The sequence below is a fragment of the Tasmannia lanceolata genome, unplaced genomic scaffold (assembly GCF_043159265.1).
Source record: "Tasmannia lanceolata isolate RefF3 unplaced genomic scaffold, GAP_Taslan_0.1 ptg000002l, whole genome shotgun sequence".
Taxonomy (NCBI): domain Eukaryota; kingdom Viridiplantae; phylum Streptophyta; class Magnoliopsida; order Canellales; family Winteraceae; genus Tasmannia; species Tasmannia lanceolata.
Genome location: NW_027518679.1, coordinates 27,590,406 through 27,615,349, shown reverse-complemented (window position 1 = coordinate 27,615,349; position 24,944 = coordinate 27,590,406). Strand labels below are relative to the sequence as shown.

The 24,944-nt window shown below is 38.0% G+C and overlaps 1 protein-coding gene across 1 annotated transcript in view; it reads right to left on the bottom strand.

Moving 5' to 3' along the window:
* LOC143851645 (uncharacterized) overlaps window positions 1-24,542 on the bottom strand; it is a 65,037-nt gene extending 40,495 nt beyond the window's left edge. The window contains exons 1-10 of the mRNA XM_077361157.1: window positions 24,263-24,542; window positions 20,538-20,618; window positions 14,511-14,610; window positions 14,343-14,427; window positions 14,184-14,233; window positions 14,022-14,087; window positions 12,018-12,097; window positions 10,289-10,348; window positions 2,155-2,254; window positions 1,975-2,052 (exon numbers count right to left, since the gene is read on the bottom strand). Coding sequence (XP_077217272.1) covers window positions 1,975-2,052; window positions 2,155-2,254; window positions 10,289-10,348; window positions 12,018-12,097; window positions 14,022-14,087; window positions 14,184-14,233; window positions 14,343-14,427; window positions 14,511-14,610; window positions 20,538-20,618; window positions 24,263-24,307 — 745 coding nt within the window. The 5' untranslated portion in view covers window positions 24,308-24,542. The remainder of the gene's footprint in view (window positions 1-1,974; window positions 2,053-2,154; window positions 2,255-10,288; window positions 10,349-12,017; window positions 12,098-14,021; window positions 14,088-14,183; window positions 14,234-14,342; window positions 14,428-14,510; window positions 14,611-20,537; window positions 20,619-24,262) is intronic.
* Between the last annotated feature and the right edge of the window lie 402 nt (window positions 24,543-24,944).

The window sequence follows — 24,944 nt, the reverse complement described above, 5'->3', positions numbered from 1 at the left end:
TCCAAGCCAAAATATGAAAACCACAGATCCCAAAGGGAATCTCTTGTCGTATCCCCCTCCCAGCGATGAAATGAAAGACAACATGCAATAAAAGACAACAGAAAATCACGAGGACACATTGCTAGTCGATAATAAATTAATAATTGCTCACACATCCCAAAGGACAGGAAGCAGCCACAAAATATTCTTTTATTATTTACAGAGATTTAAAACTGAGGTACAATCCAACAACATTTTCCATAATAAATGTTAGGTGAATTGTGTGCGTGTAAAAGTTAAAAAGTTCAATGCCAAAAATGCAGATGAAAGAGCTAAACATTCACTCCTGCACAACTAAAAGTGTTGCGTGACATCAGTGCCAGATAATTACAAAGGTCAGAATGCCACAAAAAATGGTATTGGATTTGTTGAAGTATAAAAGATTAAATAACGCCATCTCCAACAGCTTAAGCTTTTGGAGTAATTGGTTGTTTCAAATGGTATCAGAGCAAAGGTCCTGGGTTCAAAACTCCTTGATATTAAAAATCCACATGTAATGGCAAAGCCCAAAAAGAGGGGCCATGTGTAGGCCAACCCTAAAAAGAGGGGCCACACATGAGGGGTAAAGTATAAATGATTAAATAACACCATCTCCAACAGCTTAAGCTTTTGGAGTAATTGGTTGTTTCACAGGATTAATGGGAAACTTCCAGTCTTCCACAAAAGGCCTAATGCATCGAGTGGCTATGCTACCATGCAAAGCTGCATGTGAATCAGCAACACAACCAACAGCGACAAATAAGATTAAATCACCTAAAGCAAAATGGTCGCATTCATGTGGGACTGAAGAAGATTAAGATGCATTGTAGAAACCAATAAGTTGACGAACAAAATTTTATGAACAAAGTCGGTAATTGGCAGAAGAAAAAAAACAGGCGAGTTGTTACTGTTCTAAAATCTACAAGCAATAGGAAGCATAACATTTAGTATCAAGTCCATGAAAACTAGAAAAAGAAATTAAACCGAGCAAGTTGAACCAAGATGACCAGCCTGACTCCTGCATAGTATCAAGGTTTTAAATTTCGGTTTCGGTTTTGGTCGTCATGGAAACGGAAACGTTTCAGTTTCAATTGGAAATTTGAGTGGGAAAATTCGGTGGAAATCCTGTAAAATCACAGAAACATATGGAAATAAATGCAAATGATAGAATTTGAAGATGAAACGTCAAGAAATGCAGGAATAAGCACAAATACACATTTAGAAACCATCACATAAGCAAGACAATCATCCATAATGGTTTTAAACATTTAACGCATAGTGATATGCATTGTCGCGCATATCTGATAACTCAGTACATACCAAATTTTATATGTAATTCATATAAATATTTAAACATAATACATGCAATTCATACGAATATAATTATGTAATACTTATTGATATAGTATGCCACTATTACACTAACGATTTTGGTTTATACATTTACGCCATTTCAGTTTCAATTTCGGTAGGGATGGAATAAGAAACATTTAGGTTGTTCGTGTCAGTTTCGGTGGAAATTTAAAACCGTGCATAGTATGTCATGTCACATGAACCGGTATAAATTACTACTGTTAGCTAAGAATGGCAAAATCACCTGGATGACCATGAGTCGCTTGACATGCAAACTACAACAGTAAATATTGGCATCATTATCCAACCGATAGACTAATCTTCTCGTGTCAACCACCACACAAGGTAGAATATGTATGTCACGATATCATAAATCAGTTCAAAATATATAACAAGAGCAAGACATATAAATTGTGTAATTTAAAAAATAAAATAAAAAACCCAACTGCACTCAAGGGAGCCCATAATATCCATGATGAATTCACCCCCAAATAGTTTATCAAAGATCTGAGGACTATTAATTAAAACTCATCACAAATCTTGTTTAAAATATGCAACAAGAGCAAGGCATATAAATTGCGAAATCAAAAGAAAAGAACTTACACTCAAGGGAGCCAATAACATCCAAGATGAATTCATCCCCAAATAGTTTATCAAAGATCTGAGGGCTATTAATTAAAACTGCAGACAACCAAAAATAAGGATGTTACATAGTGACAATAATAGGCAAGAAAAAATAATAAAATTAAATGGAATAGAATAGTAAAAAGTACAAGCACTGACTGATGCCCTTGACCAATTTGAATATCATGTGAAGACTCTCAATATTTTCAAGGTCCTCACAAATCCTAAACAAGTCCATCAGCTTTGGAAAAAAATCTTGCTGCAGGAAAGACAAAGAAAACAGAAAACATATTCAGTAATACACATTAGTCCAAAGCCTATTAATAACAATGAGAAGAAAAGGAAGGGAAGAGCAGAAAAAATGAAAAGGTCAAATAACAATTCTAAGTATAAAAACCAACAGTAAAAAAACAAAATGAACCTTAATAAAATAATGCATAGTTGAAGATGAAACCCACGCATATGTGACATCTATAATTCTATATCATAAGTTCAATTGCTAAACCCACGCATATGTGACATCTATAATTCTATATCACAAGTTCGATTGCTAAACTGAAATGAAAACGAGTACAAGGTAATTACACTGCAGAAAACAAAACCAAAACCAAAAATGGAAAAAAAGAGTAGATAATGCTAAAGACTGTTAGATGTCATAACTTTAGATCTTATGATCAATGATTTATGGACACGGACACGAGTGTCGCATGTCACCACTGACACGAAGTGTCGGATACGGCAAACCCCCGAAATTTAGCAAAGGGGGCACGGCTAAAATAGAAAGTATATAGGATACAGCAAACCCTCGAAATTTAGAAACGGGGGCACGGCTAAAATAGAAAGTGTATATAATCATAAGTTATCGATATAGGATAAGAATCATTTCATTTGACAGGGAAACATCTAAAAATCTAGAAATGGTGACACGTACATACACACAAAATTATTGATTATCACAAATACGTGTCTACACGCGCACATTAACTCTAACACTCCTGGCAATACATTTAAAAGTGTCGAAAGGAGTGTCGACGTGTGTGAACACGTGTGTCGTGTCGGACACGGCAAGACACATGCCAACAATAAATTCTAAGTGTCGGCTAAATCATAGCTTATGATATAGACGTCAATTGCTATACTTGAATGAAAAAGAGCGTGGGGAGATGATTTGGGCCTTCGCGGGTCCCATAGGGGTGGCAGATGCTAATGAGGCCGAGATGAGAGCAATTCATCAAGTTATAAAACTGTTAGATAGAGGCCAAATGGATAAAATAGTGATTGAATGGGACTCCCTAAGGCTAATTGTTATCCGTTGGCTAAAAGCTTTCACCCAATCACCCCATGATTTGATAGATTTTTTGAAGAAATGCAAGATTGGGTGGGATCTTCCTCTATCATTTATTAGCATATTCACCGTTCCGCTAAAGGGGTAACTGATGGGCTTGCTAAAGAAGGGGTTTCAAAGGGAACTTTGGCGCTTTTTTATTCTCTTCCTCCTTGATTTGTTTTGTATTTTGATTTTCTTTTTCTTTCTTTCTTTGTGTTGCTTCTTGTATTGACCATCTCGGCCATTCTTTTATGGAATAAAATTGGCTACCATTCAAAAAAAATGATAATGCTAAAGCCATTTCTACTATGAGAACTCAGAAATGAGACATATACTGCATTATGGTAAGGCAGAGCGAAAAACATAATTGTTCAGAACTTGAGCCCAACGTTTCAATCCAATATATTTCTAAGATTCCCAGCATTAATTTGATTTATAACATATTAAATGCATTGCACACTGACGAATGGTTAAAGGCATTACTCAAAGCTTCAGAAGAATAAGGGGAGCTCTCAAGGAATCAGGCGAATAGGCTACTCAAGCAGAATTTTCAAAAGCGATATAGGCTAACAATAAAATATGAAAGGTTCTCTAGAATTTATTTGTTCTCTTTAACTAAGAAAGGCTAACAAGGAACAAAATAACCAACAATCTCAATGTTATTTAGGATGGTCAGCGATTCTGTAGGTTTGGTTGTATGCGAGGTTATGCAGGGTACGCTTTTGGGGGGCTGGTCGACTCGAATCAGGCTTGGATGAGATTGTGCATCTCGGATTGAAGATTTCAAGTGAATGAGGTTGAGTTTAGATGGGAGTGAAATTATCAAGTCATAAATAATCAAGGTGCCCACACAAAGCTTGAAAGTCTCTCTCGACAAAACTTTGCCACCCACTAAAGGACTTGTGCGTGGGAGATGAAGGGGGAAGCGGAAGGCAAAAATCAAAAATAATTTGAGATTTTAGGACAGAAAAGGATTACAAAGAAGAGAAACTGTTTACATTAATCCTGAATTGGATCTGCACGGGGATATGGATCTTGATCTTGGTCTACAAAAATTACTGAACCTTGAAGTACAAGGGCCTTTGATCTTTGCAGGGTAATGGCTGGATATGTACATGATGGCCGCACTTCTTTGCTTCCATTTTATCGAATCTATACAGGTTACATTTTGGTATCCAGGACCGGGAATGGCAACCTAACGTTAGATGGATGGATACACAGAGGATAAGGATTCTTTCTCTCTTTTTTATATGCATTAAGGGGTACAAATTTGAGAACAAAAATAAGAATTTGATGAGGCCATTGGTTCTTCACAACATTAGGTTTATCCATCTTGAGATATAATGATTTAGATGTTGGTTCCTTGCATCTAAACAGGGCATGTATTGATCTGCAGAAAAATGAAATTTAGCTACGTGATCAAGTACAGGGAATTAAGCCTCCTCAAATGAAAGCTCTTGATGTAGATCATCTCCTTTGTCTCTAAGAGATGTGTGCAAATGGACACAGATACATTGCATCCATGTAGTGTTATTAGCCCTACTTGATGCAGATTGTAGGCCTACGTTAGGGATTTATTTCCATGTTATTTACTTTCAAGGATTTTTATTTCCATGTTTTAGTTCTAAGGCTTTTATTTTCCATGTTATTTAGAATTAGGGAATTTGATTATTTTCCATGGCATTTTATTTCAGTTGCCTATAAATAGGCCTTATGTAGTAGAGATTTTCAGTTTTTGATGAATTGAATATTGATTGAGATTCTCGTCTCTAATCCCCTCTCTTCTTCTCCCTCTCTTCTCCTCTTTCTCTTCTATTCTTCTCCTATTCTCCTCTTCTCCTCTTCTTCTCCTCTTTCTTCTATTTATCTTCCATTTCTTCTATTTCTCATCCCGGTCCTACATCAATTTGGTATCAGAGCAAAGGATCCAAGATACATGCAAGTTCCCTCCAATTTGTGCAAGTTACAAAGAAGCGGACTCGCCACAATTCCAGGTAATTCTCAGCCCATCTCCACGCAACCCTAGGAAAATTCAACCAACCCATCCAAAATCAGTCCCAATAACAGTCCCTTAATCCCTCTTGAAACCCTAACCCAAAAGACCCACTTTCATCCCACTTATCACAGCCCAAAACATCCCCTGGAATCCCTACAACCCTGTTTTTTTTTCCCTAGAACCCGTCCCTTATCACAGAACCCAACATCTCCACCGTAATTTTCAGCCTTCACTAGCCTTCTCGTTCGCAGCCTCAACACCAAAAAAATCAGACCACCTATCATGTTCAACCCAGCCCCATCTCCCTGAAACATAACCCTAAACTGTAATCGTACAAACCCACCACATCAGCCCTTCCAAACCACCTCCACAAACCCTTCTTTTTACAGCCAAGTCACCCCTACCCCAAAACTTGTCCCAAAATACAACCACAACCAGCCACAAATATTTGTCTTCACCCTAGTCCTATACAACCCCTAGAACTGACATTCATCTTGGCCGCTTGATCCACCCAGAAACCACCTTCATCAAGTTCCGTTCCAAACCCTAATTCCCTTCTCCAATCAAAAGAAAAAAAGAAAGGGGGGGTGTTGTATTCGCATCGTCGGAGCACCACATTGTTGCCGCCGGAGCTTCCGATCCCGCCGCCGCCCTTCTAATCCTCCGTGCGCCACCCCCGCCCCCCGCACGTTGCCGCTGCAATCCCCGGCCAGGAGTCCAACCCGAAGAAAAAACTCTCTCCCGTCGTGACAGACAAGAAACTGAGAGTTTGTTTTATTTTCTAAGTCTTTATTAATATGTAACCCCCCAACCCCTCTTTCTTCCCTTGGACAACCCCCCTTTCTTAGCTTTCATTAAAGTGAGTAACGTGAGATACTCTGTCACGTGATGTCAGTCATGTAACTAGTTTTCTCCTCTCTTATCACCCTCTTTCTCTCTACACTTTCTCTCGCCTCTCTCCTTTAGTTTTTCTCTCTTCTTCCGGGCTATTTCCGCTCCAACACAGAAGTTGTTCCATGCAACCAGCATAACACATCCATCTAGTTTTCAGCAACAGACAGCAACTATAAGCCCAGTTTCAGGAGAAATCTCAGTCGTCGATCACGTTCCATCATCCGATCAGCAGCTTTGAGACATCCGATCAACAATCCGTGAAAAGCATTGTATTTCTTTCGATGTGACAGAAAGATCAGACGGTTGATTTCATTTTTCGACACCGATCCAAATGGCTCAACTATTTGTTCCACATTTTGATGGGTACGGCGATCGATATTTGCAAGGCTACACTCACTATAGCTATTATGAGGATGCTTGCCTAAAGTGGATCAATGCTCTAGATGCTTATTATGAGTAATATGGCTATGATCACAGAGCGCCCATCTACTGAGTTAAAGAAACTGCGAGATGACAAGCCCAGTTATTCTTGACACACATTGTGACGCAGAACCGTAACTTAGGCAGACCTCCATTCCGGCGATGGGAGGAGGTTTGTTATGAGTTTATGAGAGCTTATGCGAGCAGAGGTGGTTACAAGAAGCCGAGAATGAAGCAGCTCATCGTAAACGAGAAGTTGTAGCTAGATGTTAACAAGAAGCCGAGAATGAAGCAGCAAACAGATATCTAGAGCATCGCATACATGAGTGGGATTTGCATAGCCACTTCGCTACTTCTCCCTTATCACCTATCGATGATGTTAGCTCTCAAGAAGGAGAGAAGGAATTTGCTAACACTGCTGAGGAGCCGCATGATGATCCAGCTGACATTGGATGATAACATTATAATTGTTGAGCCCGAGATTATGTCGGATACAGATTCCATGATGGCAAATACAGAATCAGAGATAACAGATATAGAGCCAATGTCTAGTGATTGATGAGGCATTGCCAGAGCATGGAGAGCACATGCAGTCAACCGAGGATGCCGATTCCATATCATTACATGAGCACAATGACAGTATTGATTCTACAATAGGAGCTCCGATCGAGATGATTGTGGAGGTTGAGACAGAGGATTTCAGTGCACATGATAATCATCAGGAGAATTGTCGGCCTGACATCATTGAACCAAATATGGTTCCAGCAGATGACTTTATTGTTGATTTCATTAAGCCAGATGAGATACCAGCAAACGATGACCTTATTGAGGCTGGTTATGGATAAGTACTGCCCATAGTTATCTTGCTGATTCAGGAGGAGTATGCTGCTATCTTCCCAATTAGTTTACTTCTTTAGAGTGGTTTGTGTTCTTATTATTCTACATGGGTGATTTCATCACTATCGCTCCGCCGGCATTTCATACTATTCTCACAGATGTGGCGATTATTAGACATCAGGAGTGCCTCCAATGGATTCTGACACCTACTACTCGAGTTGATCATCTACATATTTGATCCAGGCAGACTATAACTCGAGGGCGAGTGGTTTTCAAGAGGGGGAGAATGATGCCGATTGTAGGCCCACGTTAGGGATTTATTTCCATGTTATTTACTTTCTAGGATTTTTATTTCCATCTTTTAGTTTTAGGGCTTTTATTTTCCATGTTATTTAGAATTAGGAAATTTGATTATTTTTCATGGAATTTTATTTAGTTGCCTATAAACCCTTATGTAGTAGAGATTTTCATTTTTTGATGAACAGAATATTGATTGAGATTCTCCCCTCTAATTTCCTCTCTTTTTCTCCCTCAAAACTTCTTCACCTCTTTATCTTCTATTCTCTTCTTCCCCAATTCTTCTTCTCTTCTTTTCCTCTCCTTCTCCTCTTTCTTCTATTTATCTTCCCTTTCTTCTATTTCTCTTCCCGGTCCTACATCCCACTCACAATTAGATCAATATGATTCAGATCTTAGAATGCTGATCCAACGGGGCCCACTATGGGGATGTCCAAACAAAAAAGCACGGTGATTATACAATCGTAGACATCGGATAAAAGAACTTTTGCAGCCATTTGCAGTCCAGCATTCGAATGGTTAAAATATCCCATCAGAATAATACCATGCATGCATAGTCTGTATCATGCTGATATCATGTGTTTGTGCCAAGCACTACAGCTCATAGAAAACAGAGAGCTCTTAAATATATTTATTCCATAGTTTCCCCTGAAATATATAAACAATAAACATTAAATGTTTCCAAGGGATGGCACCGAAGTAAAATACAAATTATGAATGTGCTATATATGTGCATACAAATGCTAAGAAACAATTACCACAAAAAATTACTATAAAAATGAATATGCTCAACTCAACTCAACTAAGCCTTTGTCCCCAAACTAGTTGGGGTCGGCTAATAAATCCTTTAGAAAAATTTCATAAAGAAGGTGAAAGGATCTACCCGGCTCAAATTGACTAAGTCTAATCCCGACACTAGTTGGGTTCATCTACATGGATCATTTTCTTCCATTCTCTCCTGTCCAAGGTCATGTTCTCTGTTATGTTCCTAACCCTCAAGTCTTTCCTTACTGTTTCTACCCAAGTTGTTTTCGGTCTGCCGTACCTCTTTTTACTTCATCAACTTGGCACGAGTCACTTCTTCTCACTGGAGCATCCAAAGGCCTACGTTGGATATGCCCAAACCATCTTAAGCGATGCTCTCTCATCTTCTCCTCAATTGGTGCCACCCCCACCTTTTTACGGATGTCTTCATTTTTAATTCGATCTAACCTTGTGTGCCCGCACATCCATTTAAGCATTCGCATCTCCGCTACACTCATCTTATGCACATGATGCTTTTTTGTGGCCCAACATTCTGAACCGTACAACATGGCTAGCCTCACAGCTGTCTTATAAAACTTTCCCTTCAACTTGGTAGGTATTTTATGGTCGCACAGAGCTCCTGAAGCATGCTTCCATTTCAACCAACCTACTCTTATTCCGTGGTTAACATCCTCTTCAATCTTCCCTTCCTTGTGTAGGATTGAACCAAGATAGCAAAAGATATCCCTCTTAGGTACCTCTTGTCCAGTCATATTTACTACATCCTCGCCCCGCCTCCTTACATTATTAAAGTTGCCCTCCATATACTCTATCTTAGTCCTGCTCAGGCTAAAACCTTTGGATTCCAAAGTAGTTCTCCATAACTCTAACTTAGCATTAGCTCCTGCTTTGGTTTCGTCAATTAATACTATGTCATCTGCAAATAACATACACCACGGCACCTCGTCCTGGATATCCTCCGTAAGTTCCCCATAACTAGAGTAAAAAGATAAGGGCTTAGAGATGATCCTTGGTGTAGTCCTATTGTTATGGGAAACTCACTAGACATGCCATCCGTAGTTCTAACACTAGTTGCTGCTCCATCGTACATATCCTTAATCATATCAAAAGTGAATATGATCTACGTCAAAAAAAAAATTAATAGCATCAACCAGCTCTACAAAGAAAAAAGGGTCATAGCATCCATATCCCATCCCTACTGCTTTGCTAGCCAAATTATGCTCTACCCTAATAACATCCTATTGACAACGAGCATGTAAGGAAAACCTGACACTGGGATAAGATGCCCATATCTTATCCAAATTTCCAATTATAAAAAGAAGAGAAAGACAATATCCCAAATAAGTTAAATGCCTTCTTTCTGATATTTTTCTGAATTCAATGCATCTCAACCTTTATCAATTAAGTAGTATCACGAAAAAGACTGTTTACAGACAAACATTCTGGAATTTAACTCCCAGATTTCCAGATACGCCCACATTTGATTGTTTTTTTTAATAGCAATACCTAAAACTGGACACTTTACACTTCTCTTTTAACATATATAACTAACTAACATGTACTAGTGAAAGAGCCATAATGTACAAATGATACATCAAAAGGCAATCATTCTCACAGAAAATATCACAACATAGGAACAATGTTAAGCAAATATACTCATCGTTCATTAGATTTTTTCGATAAATACTATCATACAATTGTCCAGAGCAAGAAGCATGTTTTTTCAAATCAAGCTTGTAAACTTTATAAAAGCATACATCTTGTAATATAAGCTCCACCACACGCATCTGATCCGCAACACCACTCTCCACGACAGTCTGCATCCACATCAGAAGTTTTTTAGCACATAACCATGTCTCCAAAAGGTACAAGGAAAAACAAAATAAATAGGATGAATCTTTTCTAATGACCAATCAATATAACTAGGATGCAGTAAAGCCAAGTAATATATGCAGACGTGACAAAATTACGTCCCATTCCAAGGGACAAGAAGAAAAATGTCAGGATTTGCTTTTGAAAACTATCAACTCCCCAGGAATTCCATTACGCACAGAGAGAAACAGAAACTTGTTGGAATCAATTCGAGTATCGTGGCCACAGTTTTGAAATTACAGAAACTAGTTGGAATCAATGCGGTTGTTGTCGCCATAGTTGTGAAATTCATTTGAAACAACTCGCACCAGTTCCAAAACCAGTACACAAGATGGGAACAAAACAACCCAGCCGGGAATTTGTTCTGTACCAGTCAGTTTCCTTCATTTCGGACGAAACAAGGCAAAATGTGCATTGTTTCATATCCAAATAATTATCCCTCCGGAACAAAGTGCTTTTGTTAAAGGCAGGAATGACTTTATGGATCCTTTAGAAATTTGAATAAGAACACTGAACACTATTTCCAATATTTGGTTTTCTATATGAATTAACATATAACCAAAAAGCTTCTTAAAATCGACGAGGGGCCTCCGCCGAGGGATATTTTAGCTCCTTACCTCTTTATTATTGTTGAAAAGTACTGAGCAAGGTTCTCACGAAGTTGTATCAAGAAACGCAAGCAGGTTACTATTTTTGTTTCATAGGGCGTATAAAGAGACAATGCAATCATTTTTTTCCAGTGGTAGAAAGAGATAAATTGAGACAATATGAGATTTTTGGCATCATATGAAGCAGCGTCTGGTCATATGGCAAATAAGGGAAAAGTACCTTCTCCTGCTCTGATAAAATTCCTTTGGCTAGAAGGAGAATAATAGAGATGGCTACATACTTTCCTCTCAAAATAGGGTTCTCAACATCTCGCAAAGTTCCAAATAGAGTTAAGATTTTTTATTCACAATATTACTTCCAGATCTCATCAGCCTCCTTAACGTTAAAATTCGATCTTTTGTCGGTATTCTTGGTAAATATTTGTACTTTAACTGATCTTTCATCTTTCGGAAAAAGTGATTGGTGGTAGTCCTACCCTTTAATTTTTCTCTCCGTCAAGCGTTGGCAAGATCAATCAATTTTATCTTAACAAATCTCACACGGACTAATCAAAATACTCTTCTATGACATCTACCTTTTTTATAGGTAAAAAAAGGTAGATGTCTGTAAAAAAAGGTAGATATCATAAAGGAGTAGAAGTGGCAGAGTTTGATGAAAATACTGATGCACAACTATTCCTTGATTATATCCCATACGATCCATAGGCTTGAATCAGTTTTGTTAGCGTAGCTTATGAATGAGGAGCCTACTTTCATATGACAACTTGGAGCACAAGAAGTACTAAGAACAAAAAGACCATCAAGGAGTATAATAACACGGATGTATCAAGTAAAAATATTAAAGAGAAACAAGCATTTGCTAGATGCAATGGCCAAACATGATAGAAGTTTAAAAAAATAAACAAACACCTCATGTGTGGCAATGGAAAAGAAGAGCTAGGTCAAAGAAATCAACCCAAAAAAAAAAACAAGAAGAAGAAGAAGAATTAGAGAGGTTCATTAGCACCTTTAAAATCAAAGGGAGTGTGGACAGCTCAATAGAAGGGAACTCTCTCAAATCGCTGGTAATGCTATGAAATGCCTCATCTGCAGAAATAACATAAGAATGGTTTATAAATTCAGTGATACACATAACATCCATACACAATATTATCCAAAGCATAATGGTAGCAAAATGAAAAAACAGACATGCCAGTTACTATAAATAATATGACCTGTGTATAAACAATGGTAGCTCAAAACATAACTTGGACTACAAAAAATGATATCTCTTGTAGTTTGAGATGTGTTCCCTTTTTCAGGTAATCCCTGGTTTCTGTGGGCCTTTTTTTTTTTTTTTTTTTTTTTGGCTTTTTTTGGCTCCATGCTGTGCTCAATTTGGCCATGAGTGGTCTGCTGTTTTTCTTGTTTTCCTTTCTTTTTATAATAATGCAATCATTCAAATATATATATATATATATATATATATATATATATATATATATGAGGAAAAGGATTGTACGCTCGAGTGTACCTAACCTTAGGTACGCTCGAGTGCCAAATCACATGGGTCCCACATTTGTTTTGGTCATCTGAACCATTCATTTGCAAGGCCCCGTCATAGATAGGATGTGTACCAAAAATCAGCACCATTGAATCATCCTAACCCCTCCAAAATTGGAGGGCAAAATGGGCAGATTTGTGGACAAACAGTATCTGTCCATTTTGACCTCCACAAATGCATGGGTTAGGATGATCCTATGGAGCTGATTTTTGGTATGCACCCTATCTATGATGGGGCCTTGCAAATGAATGGTTTATATGACCAAAACAAATGTGGGACCCATGTGATTAGGCACTCGAGCGTACCTAAGGTTAGGTACACTCGAGCGTACAATCCTTTTCCTCTATATATATATATATATATATATATATATATATATATATCTCCAATGGTAATTATAAACAACAAAAGAAAAAAAAACAATTTGGATGCATAAGCAACTCATCTATAAAAGACGAAATAACATTACAAACAAAAACAAAAGCAACAGAAGGAAGTCTGTAGTAGTATCCCGTGCGTTGAGTTGCATGGACAATTACACAGATTAGTACGGGAAAAGGGGACATGGTTTTGGAGTAGTACACATGCACTCAAACAATTTTACAAAGGCATAAGTGAGTATCTCATAGGCACAGGAAAAATGCAACTAATATCATAGCTTGAACATGCATATGGTCTGTTTAAGTAATCAGAAATACAGTGTTGAATCGTGGTTGCCAAGTCCATGGCTACTTTGTAGACTTCCCTATTACGCCATTGCCATCACAAACATCAGGTGTATTATCAAAAAAGAAAAAAGAAAAAGAAAGAAAGAAAACTTAGGTCAAGCCCAACAGGCAAAACACCAGTATCTGTGTTGCAAAGATTCTTCCAAACAGGCAAAGTACCCATGTAACACTTTTGATGGCGAGACATTTCTTTGACTTCTTGTTTTGTTTTACTTTCTGAATCACATAATATAATGTTACATTTACACTACTCCAGAGAGAGAATTACATTTATCAACCTTCCCTATTAAACCACTGCATTCCTAACAGGAGGTGTATTATTATTAAAAAACAGAAAATTTAGGCCAAGCCCAACAGACAAAGTCCAGGCATCTGTGTTGCAAAGATTCTTCTAAACTGCCGAAGTACCCGTACAGGCTTACAGCTATCTAGCGGAGTATTTCTATAGAATATACTTCAATTGATTAGTCAAATGGATATGTAATACACTCCATTCAATCATTTCTACACAAATGACACCAAAAGGAGCAAAAAAGGGCAGTAGGAAGGCTAATATATATGTCATTTGGATATACACCGGCGAGGGAGAGAGACAACGAGAGAGGTCAGCACCTCAGTATCAAGTTGCCATTACATGACTAAGAATGCATGTAAAAGGAAAAATCATCTACTAAGCCCCATAGCTCTGTTATAGCAAGTACAGGAACAAATATGGAAATCCAAGCAAGGAGAGAAGTACCATTCACTTGTGATGTCCCGGATGTCTCCTGAGTCTCTGCCGTTGGACGGGGTCCATTCTCCAGACCTATAGAATAAGGCAAACGTACATGATTTTATAAATAAATCACACTGAACAAAAGGTAGATACTAATACACAAGAACCACAACCACATATACTTACTACTCATAGTATTAAAATGCAGGTTTCTCTGGACGTTACAGATGTTGTCCCTATGGAACACCACAAAAAAATATGGAAGAAATAATATAATCACATGAACTAGCCAAAGTTACAATATGCTCATGCAAAGAACATAGAAATATACGACGATAAGATTACCATATATAAGAGCAACCCGTAGGCTCCTGAAAGCTAAGAGCTAATTCTGTAGAAAACTCTGTATCTCGCCAAGAAATGATAGTGTCTGAAAGCAAATCAAGAATTACTCCAAACTAGTCAAGGTGAAGGTAACTAAAGAATCACATAGATGCTTAACCACAAACGAACCTTCTTGCTTTCGATAGATCTCATCAGAAGAGATAGGGTGCACGAGTAATGTGGCATTATCTTCCTCATCAATGACAAATAAACCAAGATCTTCCGATCTCTGCAAATCAAACATTTATATCCAGATCAAAATACTGGAAACAATAAATAGCTTTGCAAGATGAGAGAACAATTCATACAGTTTTTAATTCATCATAATTTTGTAAAAAATATCAGAAAGCATGAGAGGAGAAAAGTTTCCACGTTGTACAAAACTCGGGTAGTTCTTGGAGATGGTTTAAAAATTTAAACCACGTAAGCCAGCGGGTAATGTATTTGGACCCTAAAGACCCAGAAACAGCATAAATTCCTCATTTTCAGGGAAACAGTAAATAGTTCTGTGAGATAGGACAGTATACTGTCTTCCATTCCATCCTTTTCAAATTTGTAAACAAATATCAGAAAGCAAGATAGCAAAATAGTTTCCAATCATTATATTACAAATAAAAAAGCCAGTAATGCTCCAAGAGAGTTTAAAGCGTCGACCCCAGGCAGGCATCGCATCTGCTGGTCCCCAGCACAACATAAAGGCATCCTGGGGTCTGACTTGGCTGCTAGAAGTAGCAGGAAGTGTGAGCGTGAACAAGAAATTCATGGACATTCCAAGGGAAACCATGAGTTTCGTAACCCAAGGCCGGTCACTCCCCCAAAAAAAGTGAGAATAAGAACAGATATGACATCACGGGGAAAAACGAACAAATATCATATGCAAATTTTATGATTATATAGTAACATTAGAACAAATATTCAGGGGGGAAGATTAAAAATTATTAGAGATATTGATAGTGATCCGCAAGGCTTTATAAAAGAATTGATTGCATGATTTCACAGAACCTACTCAAAGTAATATATATATATATATATATATATATATATATATATATATATATATATATATATATATATATATATATATATGAGAAAACTGTTGGTGCGCTTAAGCTCACCATTTTTTTGGTGTGCTGAAGTTGTTATAATGCCTCCCATTCATTTAAATGTTTGGGTCCCGCTTAAGCGCACCAATGGGAGGCGTTATAACAACTTAAGCGCACCAAAAAAATGGTGCGCTTAAGCTCACCAACAGCTCTCTCTCTCTCTCTCTCTCTCTCTCTCTATATATATATATATATATATATATATATATATATATATATATAGAGGAAAAGGACAGTACGCTCGAGCGTACCAAGCTTATGGTACGCTCGAGTGCCCCAATCACATGGGTCCCACATTTTTTGTGGTGATCCAAAGCATTCATTTGCAAGGCCCTATCATAGATAGGGTGTGTACCAAAAATCAGCTCCATTGAATCATCCTAACCCCTCCAAAAGTGGAGGGCAAAAATGGGCAGATTTGTGGTCTGTCCATTTTGCCCTCCACAAATGGATGGGTTAGGATGATCCTATGGAGCTGATTTTTGGTACACACCCCATCTATGTAAGGGCCTTTCAAATGAATGCTTTGGATCATCCTAACAAAGTGGGCCCATATGTGATTGGGCACTCGAGCGTAGCATAAGCTTGGTACGCTCGAGCGTACAATCCTTTTCCTCATATATATATATATATATATATAGATCTCAAACCATTTACCTAAAAAGTGAGCGTATTCAGTCAAGTAGATAATCTTATCTACTCGCTCGGTGAAAAACAATGGGGGGTCCACATTTTTTGGGTGATTCAAACCATTCATTTGAAAGGTCCTTACCTAGATAGGGTGTCCACAAAAAATCAGCCCCATAGGATCATCCTAACCCATCAAAGAGTGGAGGGGAAAATGGGCAGATTTGTGGACAAAATGTGTGTCCAGTTTTCCCTCCACATTTGGATGGGTTAGGATGATCCTATGGATCTGATTTTTTGTGGACACCCTATGTAGGAAAGGGCCTTTCAAATGAATGGTTTGGATCACCCAAACAATGTGAGCCCCCACTGGTTTTAGCCGACCAATTAGATAAGCTTATCTACTCGACCGAGTACGCTCACTTTTCCCATATATATATATATATGAGAGTAGAGTTGCTGCACTTGAGCGCAGCTAATCTTAGCTGGGCTCGAGCACAGAAACAGGGGTGGCCCACATTTTTGGTGGGATCCAAAGCATTCATTTGATGGGCCCTTTCATGGGTGTGGTTAGACCTGGCAAAAGCGACCCGTGCCCGCGGGTCGACCCGACCCACCCGCAAATTTGCGGGCACGGGTCTAAGTTTTAGTGACCCGTCAAAACTAACCCGCGGATGACCCAACCCGCAAAAACACGGGTCGGGTCGGGTCAACCTGCGGGCACACGCATTTTTACCGTTTTTTTTTTTTTTTTTTTTTAATGTTATCAACACTACTGTTTTTTATGAGGGAACTCCTCACTTTATAAAAAGTACGGTATGGCCCGCACCATAAGATTATCCAAACCGTCCATTAGATGGGCCATAGCCTAAATAGGTTATGCCCCAAAATTATTTCCATTGGTTGATTCTAACCCTCCGATCTATAGAGGGTTAGGATCAACCCTCTAACATTCAGATTGGAGGGTTAGGATCATCCTATGGAAATGATTTTTGGAGCATAACCTATTTAGGCTATGGCCCATCTAATGGACGGTTTGGATCATCCTATGGTGTGGGCCATACCATACTTTTAATAAAGTGAGAGTGCGCTCATAAGAAAACAGTAGTGTTAATAACATTTCCTTCTGTTTTTTAATTTATAAGAATTTGCTACCAAACTTCTCCTATGGCAACTTCTCGGCATGTGGCCATCGTGGTGCAAAGATGCGCACATGGCAAATGTTGCTAGCAAACAAAAAAAAGTAATCATTACACAAAAAAAGTAAAATAGCTAAAGTTATAAAGTTTTAAATGAAAAATTACCTAGAAATGGTTATAAAGTTGTAAAATTACGAAAAAAATACCAATAAAATATAAAAAATTATGACAATTACGGAAAAAACAGATGCGGTCAAATCAGGAGAATTATTACAATCCCCATATTTGCGGGTGACCCGCGGGTTGACCATTCCCACCCGCGCGGGTCACCTAAATTCTGACCCGCAAAAATGCGGGTCATTTCCTCACGCGACCTGTGGACCCGCACCCGCATCACCCGCGGGTTGACCCGGCCCGACCCACCCGTTTGCCAGGTCTAGGTAGGGTGTCCACCAAAAATCAGCTCCATTGGATCACCTTAGGGTGTCTATTTGTGGGGTCAAAATGGACAGATTTGTGGACAAATGTCCATTTGTGGGGTCAAAAATGAACAAATTTGTGGACAAACAGTATCTGTCCATTTTTGGCCCCACAAATGGACACCCATTGGTGATCCAATGGAGCGGATTTTTGGTAGGCCCCCCATCCATGATGGGGCCTTCCAAATGAATGGTTAGGATCACCCCCCCCCCAATGGCCCCAACCGAGCGCAGCAACCCTTTATATATATATATATATATATAGGAAACTGTTCTCACCAAACTTATGGTGAGCTTAAGCGCCCAATCACATGGGGGGCCACTTTGTTAGGATGATCCAAAGCATTCATTTTAAAGTCCCTTACATAGATATCCTCCACAAATGGAGGGGTTAGGATGATCCTATGGAGCTGATTTTGGGTACACCCCCTATCTATCATAAGGCCTTGCAAATGAATGGTTTGGATCACCACATGTGATTGGGGAGCTTAAGCGCACCATAGGTTGGTGCGCTTAAGCTCACCAACAGTTTCCTCATATATATATGAGAGAACATTTCCTACACACTACCTTAAAATACAGTGGGGGCCCACATTGTTTGGGTGATCCAAACAATTCATTTGAATGGTCCTCACATAGATAGGGTGTCCACAAAAAATCAGATCCATAGGATCATCCTAACCATTCAAACTATGGAGGCAAAAAATGGACTAATTTGTGAAGGTTTATACACGTCCATTTTACCTCCACAAATCGTAGGGTTGGGATGATCCTATGGATCTGATTTTTTGTGGACACCCTATCTATGTGAGGACCATTCAAATGAATTGTTTGGATCACCCAAACAATGTGGGCCCCCACTGTATTTTAAGGTAGTGTGTAGGTAACTTACCTACACAAGTGTGTAGGAAATGTTCTCTCTCATATATATATATATATATATAGAATTTATATGATGCCCGACCGTCAAAACATAAAGGGCGCATATAGGGCGCATATAGACAAAACCTGCTGCCTTGAGAACTGAACCAAGGAAAAGTCAAAAAAGGGGGTTTCTCTTGGATTAAAAATCAAGGGAGAGATGGTTCTCTCTCTCCGCCCTTTAGGTTTTGACGGTCGGGCACCATATAAGTTCTCATATATATATATATATATATATATATATATACACAGAGAGAGAGAGGAGAAGGTATATATATATATATACATATATATATATATATATATATATACATACAGAGAGAGAGAGAGAGGAGAAGGTACTCCCTGGAGTAGATAACTTATCTACTCCCTGGAGTAGATAACTTATCTACTCCCTACCTTAAAATAACAGTTGGGCCCACATTGTTTGGGTGATCCAAAGCATTCATTTGATGGACCTCACATAGATAGGGTGTGCCCAAAAAATCAGCTCGATAGGATCATCCTAACCCTATGAACTGTGGAGGCAAAAAATGTACAGATTTGTGCAGGTTTATACCGTCCATTTTTGCCTCCACAGTTCATAGGGTTAGGATGATCCTATCGAGCTGATTTTTGGACACACCCTATCTATGTGAGGGCCCATCAAATGAATGCTTTGGATCACCCAAACAATGTGGCCCCAACTGTTATTTTTATTTTAAGGTAGGGAGTAGATAAGTTATCTACTCCAGGAAGTACCTTCTCTTTTCTCATATATATAAGGAATGATAGATACAAGGGAGCCCTTGCATAAAGAGCCAAAAAAGGGCTCTTGATTGGATCCACGTCATCAAATGTAACTGATTTTACTTTTTCAACCAATTGTAAATTGTAACTGAAAATGACGTGGATCCAATGAAGAGCCCTTTTGCTGCTCTTTATGCAAGGGCTCCCTTGTATCTATCATTGCTCATATATATATATATATATAAGCTTATCTGAGCAGAGCTCACAAACCATTGGGGGGGTAGGGGGGTCATTTTTTGGGGTATCCAAAGCATTCATTAGGAAGGCCCTTCCATGGTAGGGTGTGTACCAAAAATCAGCCCTATAGGATCATCCTAACCCAATCAAAGGTAGAGGGGAAAATGTGCAGACACTGTGTGTCCATGTTTCTGCCCTTTTTCCCCTCCACAAATGGCAGGGTTAGGATGATCCTATAGGGCTGATTTTTGGTACACACCCTATCCATGGAAGGGCCTTCCAAATGAATGCTTTGGATCCCCCCAAAAATGTGGCCCCCCTATGGTTTGTGAGCTCTGCTCAGATAAGCTTATCTGAGCAGCTGCTCACAAACCATCCATACCTACTCAAAGTAATATATATATATATATATATATATATATATATATAGAGAGAGAGAGAGAGAGGAAAATGATTGTGAGCTTGAAGCTCATACAGCTTATATGAGCTTGAGGGCCAAATACATGTGGGCCCACATTGTTATGATGATCCAAAGCATTCATTTGACAGGCCCTTACATAGATAGTGTGTGTACAAAAAATCAGCTCCATTGGATCATCCTAACCCATCCAAAAGTGGATGGCAAAATGGACAGACACCGTTTGCCACAAATCTGCCCATTTTTGCCCTCCGCTTTTCGAGGGGTTAGGATGATCCAATGGAGCTGACTTTTGGTACACACCATATCTATGATGGGGCCTTGCAAATGAATGGCTTGGATCACCACAAAAAATGTGGGACCCATGTGTTTGGGCCCTCAAGCTCATATAAGCTATATGACCTTCAAGCTCACAATCATTTTCCTCATATATATACATATATATATATATATAACAGGTGATGAGTAAAAGCGAAATCATGGAAAAAAGAAAAAGAATGAACCTCCAGATAATCAACGGAAACATGGCCAGTTCCACGATCCTCCCATTTCCCACCATCATTCAAACGGTAGACCTTGACACGCTGAAAAGTTTGAGTCAATTAGACAAACCATGTTTAATAGGAATTGGATGGAACATGCATATAGTATCAAGAAAGCTGTCAAAAACAAGTATTTGCAATCCAACATAATAATGGAAAGTAAAAAAACAAAGCATAAATCTAAAACCAGCCATCAACTGTATTAAGAAATGCCAATAGGATAAGAAACAATGCCCCGTGTATTGACGTAATGCCCCATTACTTGTGTAAATGTCCATCATTTGAGAGGTAACCAAGCATAACAATGAAATCAAGCAGTTAAGAATCGATCAAACACATTTGTATAGATCAAACGCATTTGTTAAGCAACCAAGGCACTGGAATTGCCTAAAATTGATGAAAAGCTCGAGAGTAATGCAAGGCTTTTCCACCATAGTAAGTATAAAAGAAGGGGAAAGAGTTACCAAACAGGCATAAAGCGGCACACGCTTAAAATAGCTCTATTTACAAGCTCGAGCAAGGGAATCAGTTACCTCATCATCTCCTCTCATAATGTGCAAGAAAGAAATGCAATGGTTACATGATCAAGCCCAATGATTTGTTAGAAAGATTCGGAGAGTAGGGAAGTCTGGAAAGATGAAGTTGTGCAATAAAAGAGGTGGGGGAAAGAAAAAGTGGAGAGGGAAACAAAGTATTGTCTACAGTCAAACTATAATATAATACAGAAAATGTGGAAGAGTCTGAAGAAAATTGGCATGAATGAGAAGGATTAATGAATCAATAAGAATTGAAGATACTGCTTTTGAATACAGGGGATGGAAAGTTAAAATTATATGGATGTGCATCTTGTAAAAAAAAGCTCATTAATAAGCACAGGGTGGTCATGCTAATGCTTCAAAAATCAAAATGAGATAATAAAGAAGAATCCAGTGACTCAGTGAGTCTAAGATGTGTGTTGGGTAGGGAGGATGGCACAAAAGAACAACTCTTAAGACTTCAGGTGTTGAGCCTAGTGATTTGGTAGGATAACATTCTGCAAATGGAACAATACCATATCAAGCAGCTTTTGGTTTCAGCCAAAATGCTGTCAATAACAATTGACTTTCAGTGTGTTTTGTCAATGAGAAGAATCTAAAACAAGGGTATTTAGATCATTGGAACAATTTTTTATCCTGTGCCATTTAGATTTGAATATGCAGCTTAATGTCCAAGGGTTTTAAGAGTTGGCAAAGGGATGACAAGTATCTTTTAGGTTAAAGATTGGGTGGGCTTTAGGCTCATGAAAAAGCTTAAATTGATAAAAGTTATCATTCAATACCATACATGTTTTGGGGGCTACCAATTCAAAAACACCAATGAATTGTTTTATGAGGGCTTTCAAGAGTACCATCTCAATAAAAACATGACTTGGACTCACATCAGATAATATGACTAAATTGACTAAATTTTATGTTAAACCCGTATGGCATATTGAGCTTTAGTTTAGTAAATTCCATAATGACCCAAACTTTAAAAGGTACAGCAACTACACAAGTGTCACTAGTATTGATTTTGAAAAGCGAGAAATAATTTAGGATTCTAAAGCAGGATGACTTATTGACACATTTTCAGTAAGACATGAATTGGATACTGTTGCATGTGAACATTGCATGGAAAAGAACAATGTCATTGATGGTGATGGTGATTATGATGTCCCCTAACCATGATGAACTATTTCAAAGTTTCAAACCGCATGTCAAGTCTAATATTTTTTAGGACATTATAAATTTTGAAATGATGCACCATGTATGAGCCCAGGGAATCAACTTATCAATTGCAGTTTCAAAACCATTTTTTATATGAGAGAGAGAGTTACAATCAACAAAGATGGTCTAGACACTCCAGCTGTTGTAAGCAAATCTGCATACTCATTTGCTTCCCCGTGAACATGATGAAAACTAATCTCTAAGCCCAGATCTCTTCTATCAAGTTCACAAATTTCCATGGATTCATCTTGCCTTCCCAACTCCTGACCCATCTAATAACATAAAGAATTAGAAGAGCCTCCCTTCACAAAATAGGCTTCAAAATATACAAAGAGTAATACCCCTAACACTGCCAAAGTCTGCAGTTCAAAAAAAAAATAAAAGCACACAAACACACACAGTCAAAGTAATATATACGAGCTGCCAACAAAAACTGTCTCATCTTGATACTTTGCCAATGATATACAATCGCTTTACACTCTCTTTTTTTTTAGAATGGTACACTTTACACTGTTATGAAGATCAAATACTTTATAATCACGGAATCCCTTACACGCCACGGCATATAAAATAATTCAAGGAAGTGGAAGTACGTAATGGAAGTTTACGAAAGCCCATGGAAATCTTTTAAAAATCATGGAAATTGATGGGAGTTCATGCAAACGATAGAAATTTAAGATGAAACTTTAAAAAATGCTACAATAAGCACAATTACACACTTAAAAACAGTCACATGAACAAGACAGCCATAATGGTTTAACAATATCAAACACCAAGTGGCATGCACTATCGCGCGTGTTTAAAACAATTTTGAAAACGGATGAACATGAAATTTCTCAAACTTTTCAACTTACTCATCTTATTAATGGAATGGGCATTAATATTTCCTCGATTCAGGGGTTTTTGGTTATGCGGGTGTATGCAAGGAATCAAACTTCAGATTTCAATATGGGCTTTGAATTTTGGCCCCCATAGAAGTCGAAACGTGTCGGTGGAAGTTTAAAGCCATGATCCCTCGTTTCTAATGACACCCACATTTGGATCTTAAAAAACACTTTATTACATTCTTCGTAAAGAATATGTCCACAACGTACGGTTTACAAATGGGAGTGGCACAACAGTAAAAAAAATTGCTTCTAACATCGTCCAATCCACACCAGAAAAAGCAAGATGGCCCAAGGTTTTTTTCCAAGTTGAAGACTACTTCAAATAATAAGCATCATAGTAACGAAGTAAAAATTGAAGAAGATCGAGCTACAAAACCCAGGACGACAAATTGTGTACTCCATTTGTTTGATATAACATCATATAGAGATTAGGTTAATGGTTTTACTATACTTATTGCTCATATAAATCCCAATTAGAAGAGCACGACAATCGTTCAATAGATTATTAAGTAAAAAGTACTCAATATCCTGGATAGATAACCTGAAAAGGTCGAAATGAGTATCTATCCCTATTTGGCTCTCCAAAAGGGATTTCCTCATTATCTCTTCAAACTCGTGGGCTAAATATTTCCTCAATATCTCTTTAAGGAGGAATAAATCGATGAAATGTAAAATTGATCCCTAATTTCCATGAAAAAGTGATAATTGAACTCGAAATCCTTGTTAAATTGAAATCACAGTCCAAGTAAGCCCTAGTTTAGTGAACTACCATGTCAAAATAAATGAAAAAACTTCACTACCTAAATCAAATTCAAATGAAATTAAGATTAACCAAAACAAGATAAGATCCCTAATTTACATGAACCAGTAACAATTAAACTCGAAATCCTTGTTAAAGTGAAATCAAAAGTTCTACTAAAACATTGAAAATTCGAAAAATCGAAATCAACAAGAGGAGAAATACAAAACCCTGATTAGTTTGATTCTAGGGCAAAAAATGAAGAATGAAGAAATAGATAATAGGAAGGTTGTAGAAACATTGAAGAAGACTTACTTGCATGGAATTAGAAGATGCTAGGGTTTTGCCTTGTGCGCCCATCACTGTTTTACTGCTAGTGAGATGAAAATTTTGCGAGAAAATTTGGAAAGAGGAAGAAAGAGGAGGAATTTAAGGAGGGGATTGAAGAAGAATTTGGGAAGAAATATAGAGGAAAGTGGGGGAGATTTTTTATTGGGGAATAGAAAACCCCAATCTCCATTAACGGAATAGAGAACCCTCGTTTTCTTCTCTCTCTCTCTCTCTCTCTCTGTATTCGTTTTTTCTGAGTACTTTCCCCCGCTGACGGTAGAAATATCGACCAAATATATATAGAAGTATTGGAGTATGTAAAAAACGTGTAACCAAGATGATAAATTCGTACCACCTTTAGGATAATTCAAACCCCTTTTACCGTGAAAAAGCGTCAGAAGAGGGTATGCCGTATGCGGCAGACGCTTTTTTTAGTCAATTCACCCGACAATGGTGCGAATTATCCTGTAAGGGGTGCGAATTTGTCATCTCACTTTTTCTTTTTTGCCAAGTAAGAAAATGAGTTGGTTTGATGGAGATTATTGGGTCATTGGATTATTATTTTTCTAATTATTTGCAATTAATTTTAAATTTATTTTAATATAGGATTATATCAAAATACATCACTCAACAATAAAGATTGGGCAGTGATAAATCGACCCCTTAA